Source organism: Astatotilapia calliptera, chromosome 4, assembly GCF_964374335.1.
Source record: "Astatotilapia calliptera chromosome 4, fAstCal68.1, whole genome shotgun sequence".
In the NCBI taxonomy this organism is placed as follows: Eukaryota; Metazoa; Chordata; class Actinopteri; order Cichliformes; family Cichlidae; genus Astatotilapia; species Astatotilapia calliptera.
Window position 1 is genome coordinate 5,215,183 of NC_137425.1, and position 20,377 is coordinate 5,235,559.

The window sequence follows — 20,377 nt, forward strand, 5'->3', positions numbered from 1 at the left end:
TTCAAAAAGCACTGGCAAACTGTAGAAAAAGAGTGTCAGAGCTCATGTGAGATCGTCCGTGACTAAAGATCAGTGTGTATTTGCTGCAAGCAACCAAACTGTCATCAGGTATGAACGCAGAAGGAAATTCCTACTAGGGTGACATCATTATCTCCATTACTGCTATGGAAACAGACGTGCCACTATCCTCCCCTGCTTGTATTCAAGGCAAAACAGTGTGAGAGTGAGGAGTGTAACAATGCTCAGTCTTAAACATAAACATCAGGGTGAGGTAGTTTTCTTGGCTGGCGGCCATGAGCTGATGTAAGAATACATCTGACGCTGCAGAGGAGTCATCGAGATAAAGAGCAGCGTTTGATCTGGACACAGCTCTCTTGACATGGACACAAGACTTAAAAATGACTGTGTGTGTGTGTGTGTGTGTGTGTGTGTGTGTGTGTGTGTGTGTGTGTGTGTGTGTGTGTGTGTGTGTGTGTGTGTGTGTGTGTGTGTGTGTGTGTGTACATGTAATAACATCCACAGGGAGGACTGTGGGACTCCAGGGGGTGATGTCATAGTGATTCATAACACACACACACACTAATGACTCTTTTTCTCTGTCTCACACAACACACACTTTCCATCCCACATCTAATAACGCTTCTTTTGTTTGTGTAACAGGTTCGGTTTTTATTTTAAAAAGACAGGGGATTTGAAAGGTCATACATTTACATGACAAAGAATGACACACAGCAACAGCACATATAGAGATACTATAATAGGCAAACCCAGCACGTTCCTCACTTTGGTAAAGATGCTCTCTGTGATAGTTACAATCTAATAACAGAAGATTAGATATTACAGACAGACAGAAAGACTAACTGTTCCCCAGGAGTTACCCAGAAGGAACAGTGTGACATGCTAAGAAATATTACTATTCCCCATGACATTTTCTCCTTTTCTAAAAGCAACTCGATGCTTTAATGACTTTAGTCCCATAGCAAAGATCATTGTGAACCATAATGACAGATAATAGGGCTCACCTGGATGTTGCACCTTTAACTAAAGGTGCAACATCAAAATTTTTAAATTATGAATGGACTTCATCTTTAAGCACTTTTCCTCTTTGATCTTCAAAGCCCTGCATGCACCTCATTTATGATTTTCGTGATAGAGTTGCTAAACTTTGAAAGGCCTTCTAACCAGGAGGGGACTCCGAGGTTCAGTGCAAAGGCGCTTTCACATGTAAACCTAATATTTTCGATTACTTGTGCTGCAGAGTTGAACAAATTTGAACTTAAAAATGAGGCAGGCAGCCAGCAGCAGGCAGGTGAGGTGAAAAAAGGCTTTCTTGGAAACAGATTTACTTCTTGTATGCAGGTTGGATCACATAGCTAGTTGGGCAGTTTTCTGTTCTCTCAATTGCTCTACAGATCTTTACATTTGTATCTGTTTGAAGTTGTGTATATTTATCTGCTAAAATGTTTCCTATAATGAACTTTCACCTCTGTACCATAGTCGGGTCTTTATCTTACAAAATAAAAAGGGTAATTTGTTGTGATTTGGCGATATATGATAAAGCTGAACTGAACCTCTCCCACAGTCTTATGGTGTTTTACATGAGGTGGCACATTGATGTGCAAGAGGTAACTGATAGTTGTGTGAAGTCATATGTATGATCCCTGCAATCCATGATTTCCATTCCAATCCATTGCAGGTTTTTGTTTAAATCTACATTGCGATGTTCTTTGCAGATACTTAATGCCCAAAGTGACAATGAAAACAGCTCGTGTTAACACTGGAAAATCTATCACAAGTAGAGGAATAAGCAGGTATAACAAACACAAATAGAAATGAAGTAGTCCTGAATAAACATAACGGGGTATTAAATAACCCCACTCAGACATTTTAGTTGCTAAAATAGCTCGGGCCCAGCCTTGCACAATGTCTTTTGTGAAAGCCCACAAGCCACTGGCTGACCCACTATCCCAAAATATGGCTTCTAATGACTGTAAAGCTGTCCTGTTTATATGCTGTGTGAGTGATAATGAATAACAAAGCGTAGGAATACAAAATTTAGGGAGTGTGTAAAAATAGAATGCAATGTATGCTAACAAGGCCCAGCTAGGAAGTTTTGTTGTTTATGTCAGCGTGTTATTAAATCTGTTTTTCAGCCTTCATCATATTTTGTAACAAGGCGTGAAAAATAAGTGTGTTTTATAATAACCTGCAGTTTAATATACCTGCTTGTTTTTAATGTAATACGTGTTAACAGACCTCTAACAGTTACTGGTTCAGTTTAGCAGGTACAATACTGGTGAAGAAATATTACACCATAAACTGTTTCTTAAACTGCAGTGTCATTCCAGCGCAGGGTGTTAAACTTGGACTGACTGATTGGGGTCAGTGGAAACAAACTAGTAGTGATCGTGTTGCCTTCACAAAGAGTATATGGCAACCCTGACTGCAAGCATTTCCCTCACTGATGCAGAGGCTGGGCAGAAAAGGACAAGCAATAAGAATTTCAAAATGATGAACAGCTGCAAATTGATAAACACATTTGAAGCAATATAAAAACATTTAGTTGTGTTTTTAGCCTTGTTGGAAATATTTGGTGTGTCTGTTTGTCTGCTGTAGCTGGTGCTGCTAAGGTCACATTGAGTGGATTTTAAGAGCATTTTCTCAGCTTGAGTAAGAGTGAACCAAAACTGTAAAGCTGTGAGCCCGAAAGAGTAAAACCAGCGAGGTGAAATATTAAGAGTTGCTTGAATATTCTCTGGATTCTCTTCTGGGTTTGCCACTGGGTTCAATCTCTTTCGCATACAAATAATCAAGCAATAAATTCTTAATAGGAAAATAGTGATGAAAGCTGATTTAAGTCAACTCTGTATGAACTAAGACAGCATTGGACTTTGTGGGGTGTGAGTGGATGCTGGTGTGGGTAAAACAGCTTCACTGTTGGCTAACTGAGGGTTATACAGGATTCCTAATGACTTTCTGTTCCTTTAAACCACAAAAACAGAAGAGAAATACAGTCGACATGGCTTTCTGCATCTATTAGGCTGACTCCAACTGTACGGCTGCTTCGGAATAATTATAATCACAGTTTTAGCAACGCTTTCTTCATATATTGTGAGGCTTTGTGAGCATTTTAATTGCACGAGGCTTAAAAACAGCTTAAAGAAAATAGCAGTCCCACACACATTTTATTCAAGGGATAAGCCAAGGGGTGGCAGGAGATGGCTGCTGTAGACTAGCCCTGTGGCCACCCCACATAACCAATAATGACACCTATTAAAGGGCTATGTACAAACATACTCATACATTCTCTGACCTGCAGTGATTTTCCATGCAGGAAAAATAAAAATCCATGTGACGATGGATGTAATGGTCTTAGCTTGGCCACCCCTTTAAAATGTTCTGGCTACACCACTGACTCCAGCACCAAATAACTGTACCGTTATACTCCAGCATGTTATTTCTTTCTTTACATTAAAGCATTGTTTATTTATATGGCTTCAATACAAGTGGTCTATGCATATTGTGTATATTAAAACATATATCAAAAGTCCTTCAAGAGATTACAAACCTGGGCACTTTTAAAAATCTCTGTATGTCAAAATCTCCATCGTCTTGTGCTGACACGCTTCTTTGGCTAACAGCTACTTTCTGTGGACTTTTACAGCACTGATTTTGTGTTTTTTAGATGTTTATATATTTACTCAGGCTGTCATGTGGTATTTGATATAACAAAGATCTTTCACATTCAGGTAACTACACCACCTCCACGTAGTTGGCTGGGTAAAGCCCCTCCCACCCATCATCCTTCTTCCCTCGACACCATCCTTGGTCATCCTCATCCTCGATCTTTAGAAACTCTTCACCTGGAGGGAGGAAGAGAAAATTAATTTCTGTATTTGTTTTTTAAAACTATTGCAACATTTTTTTAAACATCAATTCAATTCAATATTATTTATATATAACAGTCACCTCAAGGTGCTTTATATTGTAAGGTAGACCCTACAATAACACATACAGAGGAAAAACCCAAAAATCATATGACCCCATATGAGCACTTTGGCGACAGTGGGAAGGAAAAACTCCTTTTTTAACAGGAAGAAACCTCTGGCAGAACCAGGCTCAGGGAGGGGCGGCCGTCTTCTGCAAACAGTTGGGGTGAGCGAAGCCTTATAACCCTTATTTGTTTTGTCAGGCCAGCAACCATAAAAAAGAGCCTATAACAGTTTAAACATATATTTTATTTAACTGTAAAATCAATGATTCAAACCATTCTGCTTAGTAATTTCATGTAATAATAGTCGTAGTACATTTGAAATAAAGCTGCTTTCAGCAAGTAAGGCACCAAAGTGCAGTTTCTCTAACGGCCACTTGAGGCAGCCTTCAAAAGCTAATACCCAAAGATTCACCGATAAAGTTGCGATCGATACATAAATATGTTTCTAGCTTTATTTTCAAGCTGATATACTAAAGTTCAGAGAAGGCAAGATGGGTAAATAAGGGCAACTAATCAAAATGTACAAAAGCTATCAAATAATCTGGGAAAACTTAAAGAGTAACAAAAAAAAAAAAGAGGAAGACCCTTGGGATTGAGACACAGATGAAAAGAATCACTAAAGGAAAAAGTAAAAATAATGCAAGGCATGAAAGGAACACAGCCTTCAACATATAAAAAGAAAACAACCAAAAGACACACTAAAATCAGACCAGACCTGAAAAATGTGGTGCAGACACTAACAGAAAGATGAGATAGAGGAAGGAACTGCGAAGTATAACTGCAACGAATAGCAACCAAGACATGAAACAAAACAATGCTGAAACTCATTACCAGAATGATCGTGAACTAGAAACAGGAACCAAATAAGGCACACTATACTAGGATAATAAAGATGTGAAACAGGAACCCAACAATAATCAAAAACTGTGAGAAAAAGAATCTAAAAACTTAAAATCAACTTAAAACATTGAGACCAAAATACGTCGGCACTGCTGGTCTCTGTATATTTCATATACTTTTGTATACTTGGATTGTTACCGGTTATTTTTTTTGATGTACAGTACAAATAAATGGCTTGACTCGACATTAATGTAGCAATGTGGCCTCTTTGAATGACAGCTTCAGGTCACTGAGAAAAGCTTTTCTGCTGTTGACCATATAGGATGCAAAAACCTAACAGAGGGTCAGTTCTGACTGGCTACCCCATTGGAATTGAAAGTTTGCGAGCCAATGAGTGTGCGGTTTCATACGACAGCTAATCCTCCACTTTGAAATATGGTATGGACTTAATTTTGTATTCAGTGTGAGCCAGAATGTGTGACTGAGCCCATACACTAGGCAGGAAAGTATTTATGTGAGCCCTGCGCCCTCTCCTCCAAATATGGTTCACATTCTAGCTCCAAAAACATGACTGCAGCCTTAAAGCCAAATCTGAGGCTTCAAAATATGAATATACAGAGACGTGGCTGAGTTCACAGTGACGTCATTCATCTTGCAGTGTTTACCTGCTTTAAAGGACAGCTCATCTGTCTCCTGGCCGACGTAATCATACAGAGCTCTTACTTTCACTCCCCCGATCATCACGCTGTCAGTGGAAAAAAGAGAAGAAAGAGATTAATCTTTGATTGCTTCAAAAAAAGCTAGACAACATTAACAGTTCCCGTTCGGAATAATATCCTCACCTCTTCTCTATTGTTCCTGATTTTTCCACTTCTTTTTTCCCTTTTTTGCTTTTCTTTTCAGGTGTCCATTCCTGAAAAAACATTGGAATATAAGTAACTAAAATAAAGTGCACAGAGTTAAACTTAAAATGCTGGAAAATAAAGGGAAATACCTGGAAGTGAGGCCAGTCAGTTGGCATGCCCGGGCCGTGGGTGTTTTTCCACCAACGAAGGTCCTCTTGCTCATCGATGGCCATCAGTGTGTTGTGGAGCTCATTGTACACGGCCCGCACACTAAATGCCGAGAGATAAACACAAAAATCTCAAATTTGATTTTAATCTATGCTGATCCGTTCCTAAAATTTTGCTGGAAGAGATCATCTCTCCTCTAATAGTCCTACTTATCAAAAACAGTCGTGCTGTCTCGTGTGAATTTTGGATATTTTCCACAGCTCTTTTCTCACATTTAGCTTCAGAGAGGTTCACACTGCTGGAAATACCCTGTGTCCTTTAGGTATAGTATGTCTCATAGTACTTAATAAACACCATGCTATAAGAAACCCAATGATCTGGAATATATGTTACAAATTTTATGTGTACTCTGTATACTGATGATTATATAATTAAAAACATACTTAATTCACTTACACTGCAATCCGGGACACTTTAAGTTAAGTGTTCCCCCCAAATTAAGCAGATTAATAGTGTATATAATTTCTCTCCTCTCCCTGTGGCTTTGGCTCATTTTTATAAAGTAATTAAGTTGCCATCGTATCCAGTATTTCCTTTATCAGAGTAGAAGAGAGTCGGTGATGTGCTAATATGTAGTGGTATAGCTTTTAATTAGAGGTAAATTAAGTCAAATTATTGATTTCAACATACTTAACTCTAAAGACAGCCCGACACAAGCTGCAGGGTTCACACATAAGACGAATCTGTGCTACTTGTTTAATCAAATACATCAATCCTCTAATCAGCAGCGGCAGCAGCACCTTTTCTCAACACCGCACACGTACAAAGCACCGTGCTTCACCTCTCATTGTTGGTAATGTCCAGGTGTTTGTGGATGGAGAGGAAAGCCTGTTTGAGAAATACAATCCTCTTGCGCTCCTCCTCCTGTGATTGGTCAAAGACGGACTCCATCTCCTCCATGTAGCGAGGAGCATAGTTGTTCACCTCCTCCAGGACCTTCTCGTAGCGGGCACGGACCTGAAAGTATTTCAAACCAAATTGGCAAATAAAACTTGAGCGGTGGAAATCTAACTGTCAAAAAAGCAAAACAAAAATTGTATTAAATGTGTGTCGAATGTCTTACACAAAACATTTCATCCCACTAAAAACATGCGAAACAAAGAACTTCAACAACAGTCTTCTAAGAAAAAACTTTGATAAACTGAAGCTAGCTCGCCAAGATAAACAAAACCATTTCAAAATGATTTCACCAGGTTCAGTCAGGTGATTAACTGATATAAAAATATTAACAAAGCAAAAAATTGCAACATTTAACCTCCCATAGACTATGCAGTCACAACTGGTAATGAATTTTAACTTGATATAACGCTTCACCCCAGTGCTGACATCACAGGTTTCCTGTGAAGTAGACATTATTACAGTACAACAGCAGAAACCACGTCATAAACTTGTGAGAGGATATGAAGATGACTGATTTAAACCACACGAAACATTTCCAGCACTCTTGCACTCCTTGGTCGCTCCACTCTGTCCCGTTTGTATAATTTGACTGTTTTCTGCGCTACTCTGGAGACTAACTATGCTGCTGATTGGTGCTGGCACCTGTCCGTCATCCTGCCTTCCTCAATTGTTTGCTCCTTCTGTGTTTTACCTGCTGCCACTTTGATTCATCTGGCGCCGTACTCCAACCGCAGTGGGGCTAATTATTGCAGCTGCTTTAAAAGGGGCTGTCAGGCCAGGGAGCAGTCTTTTCCATGTTTGGAATGGTCACTTGTACTTTGGTCACGTAATTTATAGTGAAGGGTTTACGCCTGCTAGGTTCTGATTCATCAACCTGCTTGTTTTGCTCTCCACTTGGGGGATTTGTAAATTAGGAAAGGTAACAGTACTTCTACTTATTGTTCACCACACAGTTAGATTCCTTTTATTAGAGATACTAGTAATAAGGGTCTTTCTTTTCTCTCTAACGTTTGCTTTGGACAGGCTAGTAAGACGTGTAATTAATTTCTTTGCTTTTGATAACTAGAATACAGATATTACATACTTAGCATGTGGAGTTGCATCCACATGCCCTCTGATTTATTAGTTTAAAACCATAAAGGAACACAATAACCTACTTAACAGTCACTAAACCTTTTCCCTGTGGTTTATTAATGTCACTCCCCTTTCTCCTGGTAAACCAGGATTGTAACAGGCACCCTTCCACCGAGCATCAGTGGTAAGGTACGGATCTACTCATGTTCCAAAGTGAGATTCCTTAACTCATCATTCATGCTTCACCTGTTTTAATTAATTAATAATTATGCAATAGTATTTTTTTTTTAATGCTCCGTGGCCAGAAACTCCACAGTGCACGTAAGACAAAACTTACAGAAAGTTCAAGAAAACAAAATTAAAAAAATAAGGAAAAAAATAAGAAAGCAGTGACATGTGGTGTGCACCTTCTCGGCCTCCTGTTGAGCCACTTCTCTCTCCTCCTGGATCTTCTTCTGTTTGTCTATGGAGACGTCCGGGTTTCCCTGAGCGTGTGCCTCTCGCTCTCTGGCTACCTGCTCTTTACGGCTCACTTTATGGTATGCTCTTCTTGCTTTATCCAGCTGTGGATGCAAACCAAAGCACAGACTGACTATATGGAGTCAATGCACAATAGATAGGGATAGAAATACACCGATTACACTAACACCAATTCACTTACAGGCACTTCAGAGGCACTTAAGCTAAGATGCACCTGACTCTGAAAAGCACATTACTGAATAAATTCATTTTGAAATAGCAGTGCATTAGCTTCCTGTTTTCTAAATATAGTATTTGAATTGAGGCCATTTACTTAATGAGAAACCATCTGCGATGCCACAGTCACTTCTAGTATATATGAAAAATTGATCCCCTAAGGGCTCGTCTTTTGAGGCAAAATTATATTTTTGATGCATGTCCCTTGCTGCTCTCATTTCACTGTAAGGTACAGATTCAAGTGGCTCATTGCATCAGAACACAAACACTCTTGAGAACTGGGTTTCTGGCACTGGCACAAAATAAGGCTTGGGAATGTCACAGAGAAAAGGCTCCCAGAAGCGAACATTAAAATGTCATGATGACCAGAGCTGTCTGGAGTGGAGCTGTGAAGCCATGGACTGTATATAAAAGATGTATTGATGCCCTCTAGTGGTTACAGAGACTTTACATGGACTCCACTAGCACTAAGTTAGACTCCAGAGTAAACCTCCAGAGAAGCTAAGCAAAATGAAGTTAAGCAGGAAGTAGCAAAAACTGTAGTTCCTCTGGTGACCACTTGAGGCTGGCTTCACGAGAGTGAGTGAATCTCCACAGACTTCCATGTTAAAATGTTCAACTAGTGTGTGTTGCACCTGGGTAGTTTATCAGTTTATGAATGCAACTTGCGAACCAAACATGCTAGCATTCACTGATTACTTAGCATCCTTTTACTCATATAAAGTGCAACAACAACATGGCAGCTGACATTATGGCTTCAAAATGCAGAGTTCAAAACCAATGTGTAATCTCAAGATGGCTACATCCTCATTTTATATATTATCAACAGTTACACTGCTAATAAAACATGTGCGTAGCCTCTCAGGTCTGATAAATGAAGCTAATGTGGTTGCTAAATCTTTAGAAATCTAAAACAAAAACACATGACTTCAACCTCTCTGATCACTTTGGGGTTTTAACCACTAGAAAAACTAAATTAAATTGAAAAAAAAATATTAGCTACGTTTTTCTTTAGGAACAGGTGTATTGCTGCTGGAGCGCGAGAACTACACTCCACTTTTATCTCTCAAAATCAGGAAGGAAAATATTGCATCGGTGAAGCTTATTTCATTAAAGATTTCATTAAATGAGAAATAATTTCAAAATGGTAAATGAACTGGTTCTTATATAGCGCTTTTCTACTCTTCTGAGCACTCAAAGCGCTTCACACAACTTGTGCATTCACCCATTCACACCAGCACATTTTTCTAGATGCTTTCTAAGTAACATTCATACACATTCGCACTCCGATGGATGCTTCGGAGAGCAACATGGGGTTAGTATCTTGCCCAAGGATATTTGGCATGCAGACAAGGAGCAGCCTACGATCGAACCACCGACCTTCTGGTTAGTGGCTGATCGGCTCTGCCACCTGAGCTACAGCCAAATGGTCAAAATGTTGATTAAGTAAAAATGTGAGTGAGTGAGTAAGATGGTAGCGGTCTTCAAAAGCCTCCAGGCTGCAAGTTTATTGTTAATTTACATATCAGTAAAAACAAATTCTTTATTTTTTAAGACTGAATTTGGGAAGAGCTTAATTAAATGTAAAATAATACTGTACGTTTTGAAACTGCTTCTAAAACAAAGTGCTCAAAGAGGCAAAAAGCATGTGTGCAGAAAAAAGAAAAATAAGAACATATTGTTCAAAGATTATCCCAATCAAAGCAGTGTGACAAATAACAGCTGCCACAAGCGCCAAGACAAACTGTACTTTAGTGGCTGCCTCAGTATGTAATTTATTGCTTCACAACATACTAAACTAACTTTAACGTGGCATTTTATATCTTTGTACACAGCTCAGTGACTGAGATCAGACAAAAGCTTTTAATTAATATGACGATGTGTAACTACCATAAACAAATCTGGAAAAAAAATCTGACCTTTTTAAGTCGTTTGGCCCACGGCTTCTGAGCACGTGCAAACCCCGTCTCAATGTCGTGGGACTCCTTGAAACCCCCAAATAACTTCTTGTGGAAGGTGTCCTTCTGCCAGGTCCTGACCCGGTCCCCATCCTCCGACACCAGGGAGCGACAGATGGTGGCGTGTAGGGCGGCAAGCCTGTCGGCGGAGGACAGAAAACACTGCCAAGCCTTCATAAGAGAGCCATATAGAGGACCTGAGGGAGGGAGGAGGAGAAGAAGATGACACACCATTAAAATTACTGTTGTATTTCAGTAATAATTGGGACATGATTTAGAAATAAGATCATTTCCACGTTCATTATGTGTTGCGGTTACTGATCTTACTAGAGTCCACCACCGGCTTCCACTTGTTGCTCCATTCACTGAGCTGCTGGGCGTACTGCCTCTCCACGCGCGCTCTCTCTTGGAAACATGCCACTATGTCATTACAGGCCTGGAAAGCATCTTCTGTTCGCTTCGCAGTGCGCTGATAGTTCCCAGGCTGCCAGGACACAAAGAGAGAGGAAGATTTGCTTTCCACATCATAAACACATGAAGTGGATGGAAGGTTAAATTGATTTGATGCTTTAAACTCTAAGTCTTTTAATTTTTTGGCTTTAAAAAGTTAGAAGTTAACAAAAAATGTTCCAGTGTTCAGTGATTCAGTTTCTTTTCTTTAGTTTTATTATTTCAGTGCCAGAGAATCCAAAACGGTACATTTGTTCGGTGTATTCTTGGAAATATGGAGACCCAAAACTGAATAACACAAACAAAAAGATTACTCCAACTGGTATTACAAGCACACTGCTACTGTTGCTTGTTACTACTACTGCTTCTAATTTGTAATACTAGTAACATATTAAAAATAGACTAATATTATAAGTAGAAATATTAGGGCAAATAATCGCTGCCTGAAGCTTCGTTTTTTATAGTAACTCAGTTTTGTTGTTTAGATTACTCAAAGCAGACCTATTATGGTCATTTCCAGCGCCATGTTTTTAATCTCGGGCTCTACTAGAGTAGCTTAGTATGTGTCACAGTTTAAAATAATCCTTATTTAACCTATGATGGATCTTGGTGCAGACCCTCAGTTAATCTTGTGTCCACCCCCTTTCCTTTAACCTAGCCGTCTTCTGATTGGCTGCCCCTCGTAAACAGAAGGTTTGAACAGCAAGTCATTTTGTCCTCAAGAAAAGGGAATTCAAATCTTCGTCTAAATTGTAAATAAATTTGCCACATATTTTAAGGGTAACTGTTTAACTACATTTAGTACAGTTTAAACCCTCAAACCCTTGAATGGAGCCGTGGATCCTGCATGTTCAAACCTTACTGCACACTACTAACATATCAGAAGCAATTTTCCTGGCAACAACTAATAATCTATACTCAAAATGAGATTTGATTGCAATACTGTGGAAGCTCATTGAGAGAGAGGTGAGAAGATTGAGCCCTCTCTTAACTGTTCCCTTAATATATGACTGCTCTCAGGAACTGCAAACAAAGCTTGGCTTTGTTTAAAGCATGGCTTTAAACAAAGCCTCCAACACATCTAAAGCTCATCAAAAGCTCACTAATTACATTTTGTGTTTAAAACAATGATTTGTTTTAATGGTTTTGTGCCAGAATATTTGTTAGCCAGAAACTGTAACTTTCTGGAGGTTTGCTGTCAGTTGCTTCAGCTTTCTGCAATGCTAAGCAGACTCCAGCTGCACACATTCACTCTACATATGTATAGTAAATATATATAGTATTGATTTCATTTACTTGTGTGTGCTTCTCTAAATGATCCTCTAAATCATTGTCATAATGACGTCTTACTAAGTTCCACTGAATAATGCACAGTACCACAGCTAAATGAAATACACCCATTACCGTCTTCCTGTTAATCGTGTTGTGCAGACGTTGGCTGCAGTTAAATCTGGGGTACAGCAGAGGGTGCTACCAAGGATAAGAGTGAATTGAGCTAAACAGCTAAAATAATTATTTCCACATGCTTCTTAATAAAATACCAACATGAAAAGAAAACTGAATTTTATTTTACTTTTCACAAATAATGTATGGAAAACTGTCTGACCAGATGATGACTGCTACATGAGACTCTTGCTGCTGTTTAATGCATGAAATCAAAATGTTGGATTCAGTAAGTGAAAGCATCCCCTATGAAACTGAAAGTCCACATAAGCGTGATTTCTTGAATGTTTAGTATTCCTTTGTTTTGTAGTACAAAAGACAAAAATATTAAGGTAGAAATGCTACCCTTCCATCATAGTCCTTCCATAGCTGTGACGCTGCAGCAGCAATGTAAGGCTAATCCTCCCACGTGCCACGAGTGACACTTCACTGGCACTGAGTTTCCGCTGGTAGCACAAATGCCGGCCACAGTGTGAGGCGCGGTCGAAGCCCGTCCATAAAAAGCCAGACAGAGTGAGGACAAGAGAGCAGCAGAGGCAGGGCCCTAAATGTAATAACATCTCTGAAGCAAGTGTGTTGTTTGTGGATGTGGAATTTGGAAATCTCTGCAATTTTCCTGGCAGCTGTCATCAGCTCCTTCTCAGCACTGACTCCTACTCTCTTTTTCACTTTCTGTCAGACTCTATCTGGTTGTCACTGACACATTTAGACAGCTGCTTCAGTGTGATTGTTCGCCATGCTGTTTTAAATTACTTGAGGCAATATAGTTGATGTAAATACCACAAAAAAAAAAGACATGAGTGAACAAGACGTCCCTAAAGCCAATGTTTTACCTGTCAAACACACATGTAACTAATAACCTCAATATTGGGGCTCTGGTTACGGGTTTTGTACGTGTTGGATCACAGACATGGCTTACTTGGATAGCTCCAAGAGACTATAGTAAAACTGTCTGCGTGCTTTCAGTGCGTCATATACTTTTGGATACTGTAACACAGAATACGCTTCTTTACTTATTTTCTTTGGCAAATTCAGTGTAAGATGATAAGCCTCTAGAGTTACAACAACAGCCTTTTCTTGCAATGTCCAAAGTCTGTAATGGGACTCTTAATTAGTAGTTAATTAAATGCAGGGACAACAGAAAGGTCAGTTGTTGTTTGTGAAAAGTAGTGCTAGCAGCAAACAACCGATGCATCTTTATTATAATGTGACATTTTTCTTAACTCATATTTTTCATATATCATACATATATCTCTTTTTCATTCTAATTGCAAATGATTTGTTTACTAATCCTGCATTTTAATGTTTCTGTTCAAGTGTAGTTTAGAGTGCTTTAAAGAGTGCTGCACGTAGAAGGACAAAGACCCTGAATGTAAAAGTTTTTCATTGTCTGTATTAACACCCTTCAAAAAAAGCAATCAGAGCCCTCAGTGTGCCTTTAATGAAACACTGTAGTTTTAAATGCTTTAATCACGAGGAGTGTTTCACACAAGCGCCCTCCTCCTTCCTCCTCTATCCTTCCTTTCTTTTTGCCTCTGTTGTGGTTTGCACTGACTTTCCTCACTCGTCTGCGAATTAAGCAGAAACAGCTGAGGAATCCAGTTTGAGGCCAGCGGCAACGCTGCAGAGACCCAGTTGGCCAATAACCGAGGCAGATGCAAATCCGCTACTAGAGAATCAGTCCAAGCAACAAAAGCGGTATCGAAGGAAATGACTAAAGACTTCTGCTGAAAAAAAATTACCTCTCATATAAATAAATGATCGCATTCAAACTGTTAAAAGCCTGGCGAGTTTTCATTATAGAACTGCATTAGTGTTAAATGTAGATGAATGGATGGGATGATGAAATTGACATGTTCCAGATTTTATGTTTCACAACCTGCATATGTGTGTCAAGTTAAAGTATTAGCTGGTAGTAGTGTAGCAGTACCACAGTAGATGCTGCTCTGATGCTTCGTAGCTGTGATAAAGTTTTAAAGTAAATGTATAATAAGTAAAAGGTAGTGAAAGCAATGGCAGTAAAACTATTAATAAAAGATGAAATGGCATAAAAGAAACATTTCCAGACTATACTCCAAAGTGACTTTACCGCAACTCAAGCAAAGAGCAGATGACAGATTCAGGGAAAGCGAGTCAAAAATGTTTGTTCTAGAAAGGAAAAGAAAGTCTGTTACAAATCAAACTCTTAAATCTTTAGTTTTCTACTTGAAAACAAGTGAAAATGTGTTTGAAATATGTGATAATCGCATTTTTACTTTAGTAGCAGACATGCAGGTGTCACAGAATGCCCTTATTTAATATAACAAAGCATATAATAGCATATATAATCCCTTTATATAACTGTGGCATTAATGTTTTAAAAGGGACATGCACTGGGTCCAGAGACTGTTATCACTATGTATAAAGTTGAGGTGGCTTTGCCAATGCAAAACCGAAATGCTGAAGTTTGCAGTATAATGACAGGCAGGCAGCCTTTGAGCACGGCGGCAGGATGACACAGACGGGAACTGGCCTGGAAACACATCCAGCACAACAGGAGGCTTCCAAATTACAGGAGGGGAGAGATGAAAGTGGGGCAGCCAATTGAGGCCAATAGCAGACAAAGCCAATATTAAAGCGGCAGCACACTCAAATTAGACAGTCAGGCACTCTGAAATGTTTACAGCCTTAAAATATGGTGGCAAAACTGGGCTATGACTGGTAAACAGAGTGTACGGTAGTTCACAGAGATGGGTATATGGCCGATATGCTGTGTGTACATTTAGGCTTCGGTGAGAGAGATAATGCTTAGGATTTATCTTTTATGTTTGTGGAAACAGGTCTGTTCTACAGACTGTTTATTTTTCTCATTCTGTCTATGTTGGTGCTGTGAAATAAAAGCCACTTTTGTATTGTATATAAAAATGCAGCAGAAGGTCTAAACTTGATCCCTGTTTTCCTTTTGTGCTGCAGATTTTATTCTGTACCTCTCTGATGTCTCTGTTTAGTGTGAAGCTGCAGCCTGTTAAATGAGCTCGGCACTTAGCCTGCAGCCTTGTTATCACTGCACCAGGTAAAGAAACGATCTGGGACTGGGACACATCCATCATTAATATATCAGCGTGTCCTAAGCGTACTGTTGTTTTCTTATGGATTAAATAAACATGTTAATTAGCGACATCTGGAGATGCTGGTGGAATAAGTGCAACAATGTAATATAACCAAGAACATTTTAGACTTCTTCTTGATACAGTTTGCACTGAATGGATCCCGATGGACGTGTAGCCCATTTTGGAGAGGAGGTTTTGAAACAGAAAATATAGTTACATTTTTAGATGATTTTTTAACTTAATATCTTTCTTTCTTAAGATTTCATTTTGACAGTTTTGCAGGGAAGCTTAGAAAGGAAAGAGGAGGAGAGAGAGTGGACTCAAACTCAGGCTTCTGCACTTCAGACATAAGGTAGAGACACCTGCTTAACTGCACCAGCCAAACCAGAACCCTAAGTAAGGCCTTTCTGTCAGTACTGGGAACACTGAGGCACCATGAGATACTTTACAGCACTCGTCAATTTATATTTATTCATCAAGCAGCAGCAGACCCCCTGATAGCAGTCACCTTCAATCACCACAGCCAGCTGCTTTGTGTATACATGTGGAAGTTTCTGCTATGGCTTGACTTCTAACATCTGTTTTAGTTGTCATTTGGAAATGTGTGCTTAAGAAAGTGTGTCACGTCCAAAGACAGAAAAAAAATGGAGAAAGCTTCAAGGTCTGAAAAGTGAAGCCAGCTTGAAAGTGCGTAAACCTGATTTCTTTTTTCATGTGCACCAGGGGGTGATACCTGTGGCTACAGAAAGACCTCGTGTCCCATATAATTCAATGGCAAGACAGTCCTCGGAGCTGATCTCTGTAAACACTTTTCTGATAAGTTTATGGGCTCAGTCAGCGATTTCAGCCCGTACTGAATAAAACATTAAATCCATTTTGTTTTAGAAAGGAGGATAATCCAGGGTATGCTCGTCTCATCTTTGTGGTCCTGATGTAAATTCTTCACAAACAAATTAAGATGTATTAGCAGAATGCAAGCATTTCAGGTTTCTTTTTTTTCCTCTACAAGGAGCTGCATAGAATTATTTCAGCTGTATTTTCATTTGCTACATACGGGCTGTCACTGCTGCTCCTGAGACTGAATTTCGGCCAGTTATGTTCCACAATGGGATCAACAGGAAGTGAAATGGCTCCCATAGTTCTAAGGCTAGCTGGTGGCAAGATATTAAGTATATATATCAAACTATTCTGTTAAGTCTCATGCAAAAAAAGAGCACAAAAAAACAAAGAAAATAACTTTCTGTGAAAGCATTAAGTTTTTATAGGAAAAAAACATTTTTTATTTGGTCCCCAGACTCAGTCCAGACAAACACATAGAATAAGTCAATGAGCCAAAAGCCTTCAGCGAGAGCTGTGTTAAATCCTTGCGAGGCGGTTCGGAGAGTAACTATTCATACTTAAAAATGAAAACACAGCCTTGTTTAAAAAGTTGTGTTGCCTGAACGACAAAACTCTGGACTGTTTTGGCTGCATGTTCGCTCAGACTTGAGATACGGGGGGGAGCTATCTTGTGTAGTATATCTCCCTGTCCCATCATAAGGTATAAACATGTAAACACACAAAGCCAGAGCCCCGCACACACACACACACACTGAGTACACATACCATCCAGAAGCTGCGATTGTAGGCATCTTCAAGGCTGTTTTCTGATGGCAAGGTCGACATCCTGTTTTCTGAGAAAGTAAAGAATATCTGATTAGTTTGGACTATATTTTCTATCATGCTGCCTTTCACTGTGATCTTTATGTAGCTGCCATTATCACCTTTCATTTATTGGCTTTAGATTGTTGCAGCTTCAGTATTTGGGACAAATGTTTGAAATAAGGGACACGTTTAGCCAAAATTATTTTCAGGTACAAAATGTAGATACTTCATAAAATTTAATACTTGAGTTCTTGTTTTATCAGACATGCCCCACAGACCTGACATCACTAACACCACTGTTATAATGGTTACACGATAAACTACTGGATAAAACAGGGATTTTACTTTTATAAATTTAAGCTGCAAATATTAATTTAAGCTAATTACCAGTCCACTCTGTTATTTTAAATGTAGTTATTTTTACATATTCACTGTTTTCAAGTCTTTATCTTTTACTTTTATGTATCTATTTAACAATTTCCTTGGTTACTTTTGATGGACTGTTTCTCTGTCTACTGCATTTAGCTATCCCTTTCTCCTTGTTGTGTTTTTCAGTGCTCTTGGTGATAGCTCAGTGGGTGGAGATAACTCTAAATTAAATCAGCCCTTTTATATAATAATGTATTTGATCAAATTACCACTTCCCATAAATCCCTTGGCACCAACATGATTCACCACTGGCACAAGTGCTCCGGGTTGGAAATCAATTCTCTCCTGCTATTTTAGGCTCCATGACATGAAGGCATTTCATATCTGTTCAGATAAATAACTAGTTCAACACATGTCAGGACCCATGTGAGACTATACAGCAGGTGTAACACAGTGACTGAATCAAATATGGAGGCTTTGTACGCCCATCTAAGCGTTGGAAGTTGACGTGCACGTTAAATAGGACCGGGATAGTGCAGAAGCTCTGACAACACCAGCAGACATGGACTGTCCTCTCCCAGCATTCCCAGCTTCTGAAACATGAGCTATCCAAAAATAAACAGGGGCTAAGGGTCGGCACATCCTATCACACACTCATTTTCTTCCCATGCTAGTCGCGCTTTGCTCATTTAATATTGACCCATAAACATCACACTTTCTTTGAACGTAATCATGCTCTTAGCTGAGTGTTACTTTATGTTCATGTGGTTCTACCTCAAAAAAAAGAGAACGTTTTCCAGTTAAATATTTAAGCACACAGCAGCTTTGCTTCAAATCCTCGAAGCACCCAAAAGCTGAACTCCACCCTGACAGAGCCTTCGTGACTGGCCTGTTTTTCCTGCCTGCAGACATCTCCCCTCATGGCTCCGTTATGCTCACAATTAGATTCAATGATCTTCCCTCAACATCCTGCTGTTCACGGGGCATCACATGCTCCGCTAAGAGAATAATGTCCTGCCTCTTCCTGGCCTCAATCTGCCTCAGTTTGCTTCATCACCACCACTGAGGACTTGTAAATTACGCAACCCAGATCTCTGCAAGAGGTCATGAAAATAAAGAATACCCTCTCTTTTAACCCGTTTGACCCTGACTTCCTTTCCCTCTTGCTTTCTGGCTTTCCTCATTGTATGACCAAGTTTCCAGATAAAATGTGGGAGTGGGGTAGCTCCCGTCATGATATTAATTAATGTGACTACACGGTTTACTACAAACGGTATACTTTTTACTACGTTTTAGAGTTGCAACCACACTACTTGTGTCTGTGTAATAGCAGATTTATGTATAAATCCCTTATAAGCTGGTAGGAAAGTAAAATCTTTAACCTCCATTCTGGGTTAGCTGTGACTGACTTGTATGTCTCTCCTCAGGTTTATCAGCATTATGCTTCAGTTTATGTGTTTAAAAAAGAAAAGAAAAGAAAAGTATGCCGTGCAACTCTATCTACTGGGAATGTTTTGTTAGTGACATACGCCTTTCAACAGTGATTTCATAACTCCTTAAATTGATTTTGAGATCCTCTAAAAATGTGGGACTGGCCTAAAGATTTAAAAACCTCCAGAAATATTTATATAAAGATGAAATAAAGTGATCCCTAGTGTCATTTCCAGTTAGCTCACTGTGACGTCTGTGGTATTAGTGAGGCATACCCCATTACTTCTTACTTTCTGACTTTAAATAAGCCACAAACTATGCATCACGTGGTTGCTTTTTCACACAAAAAATATACTACTACTTACCGCCTACAAGCACAAATCTATATCCACCATGAATCCTCCAGACTTTGTATAATATATGTGCATGTCAGATATAAAATTAGCTCCCCCCGATTCTAAAAGGTTCGCGATTGATTATCAGTATCTTGCATTAACTCAGACTTCATGGATCTAAAACTCCAACTTCTTCACTTGAAAACCCAACCAGCTGAACCCAGAGCCCGTTCAAGTCCATCTGGAGCTTTGATCCAACCAAACTCTCTCACCCCTGTATGCTGAACGCACTTTTGCACACACACTCACTCCTCCCTCTGTCCCCGTTTCATCTGTCATGCATAACTCAACACACACGCATTGCATAGAGGAAATATATAGGAACAACTGAACACAGAGCAGAAATAGGAGCGCCGTCACTCCATCTGATCTCACTGAAATGCATCCATTCAGCCATGGCAGGCTAATAGTTTCCTTACCTCTGAACGCTGGGGCCCCTCTCTCGTTCACCCCCTGCTCTCTTCTTTTGTTTGCCTAGTTAAAACAGTTTTTTCTTCCCGTCTCCAGTCTGTGTGGAGTCTCTCAGGCTCTTTCCCTCTCTGTCTAGTCTTCTTTATGCTCTTCCTCACTCTCTCCAACTTTGATTTTTCCACCCCTGTTGGACAGTGTTGCTCCTGCTCTTCCCCTTTCTTTGGCCCACTGTTTGTGTCAGATGAGTTGGCTTTTTTCCCCCCTCCCTTCCTCCTTCTCCTCTTGCCTCCCTCCCTCAACGTCTCTCACTCTCTCTCTCCTCCTCTCTCAGTAAAACAGCTACAGGAAGCGTATTCCTCTTGTTCTTCGTCAAATATCTACTTTGTCTTTTTCCCTTTCATTTGGTCACTTTACCTCCCTCACACCACTGTTAATGAAGTGTGGCAGAACATTGGTTTGAGGTGTTTCTTTGTGTCTGTGTGTGTGCATCTCTAAGTGAGTCAGACAATAGCTGAGTCACCCAACCAAAGTTTATGTTTGGCATGTGTGTTTGGGAGTTAATAACCCTAGTAACCACCTTTTAGAGTTTTAAAAAGAAATACAAAGCAGC

The 20,377-nt window shown here is 39.6% G+C and overlaps 1 protein-coding gene across 2 annotated transcripts; it reads right to left on the minus strand.

The window, feature by feature from the left end:
• Nucleotides 1-643: 643 nt before the first annotated feature.
• LOC113020308 (protein kinase C and casein kinase substrate in neurons protein 3) lies at nucleotides 644-20,015 on the minus strand. 2 transcript variants are annotated; one of them, XM_026164156.2, is made up of 10 exons: nucleotides 19,776-20,015; nucleotides 17,123-17,190; nucleotides 10,863-11,019; nucleotides 10,497-10,732; nucleotides 8,289-8,444; nucleotides 6,689-6,864; nucleotides 5,829-5,949; nucleotides 5,677-5,747; nucleotides 5,500-5,579; nucleotides 644-3,863 (listed from the first exon to the last, which is right to left on the minus strand). In XM_026164156.2, the coding sequence occupies exons 2-10, from the start codon at nucleotides 17,180-17,182 to the stop codon at nucleotides 3,754-3,756; spliced, it is 1,167 nt and encodes a 388-aa protein (XP_026019941.1). In that variant the 5' UTR covers nucleotides 17,183-17,190; nucleotides 19,776-20,015; the 3' UTR covers nucleotides 644-3,753. The 2 variants fall into 2 exon arrangements, with proteins under 2 accessions (XP_026019941.1, XP_026019942.1); XM_026164157.2 differs by lacking the exon at nucleotides 19,776-20,015 and adding an exon at nucleotides 19,327-19,559.
• Between the last annotated feature and the right edge of the window lie 362 nt (nucleotides 20,016-20,377).

Excerpts from the sequence above, each read along its gene's own strand:
- LOC113020308 (XM_026164156.2), bottom strand. The coding sequence starts at position 17,182 with ATGTCGACCTTGCCATCAGAAAACAGCCTTGAAGATGCCTACAATCGC. Across the intron at positions 8,445-10,496 it reads GGGCCAAACGACTTAAAAAG|CTGGATAAAGCAAGAAGAGC; the intron begins GTCAGATTTTTT and ends TTGCATCCACAG. Across the intron at positions 5,580-5,676 it reads TCAGGAACAATAGAGAAGAG|CGTGATGATCGGGGGAGTGA; the intron begins GTGAGGATATTA and ends TTCCACTGACAG.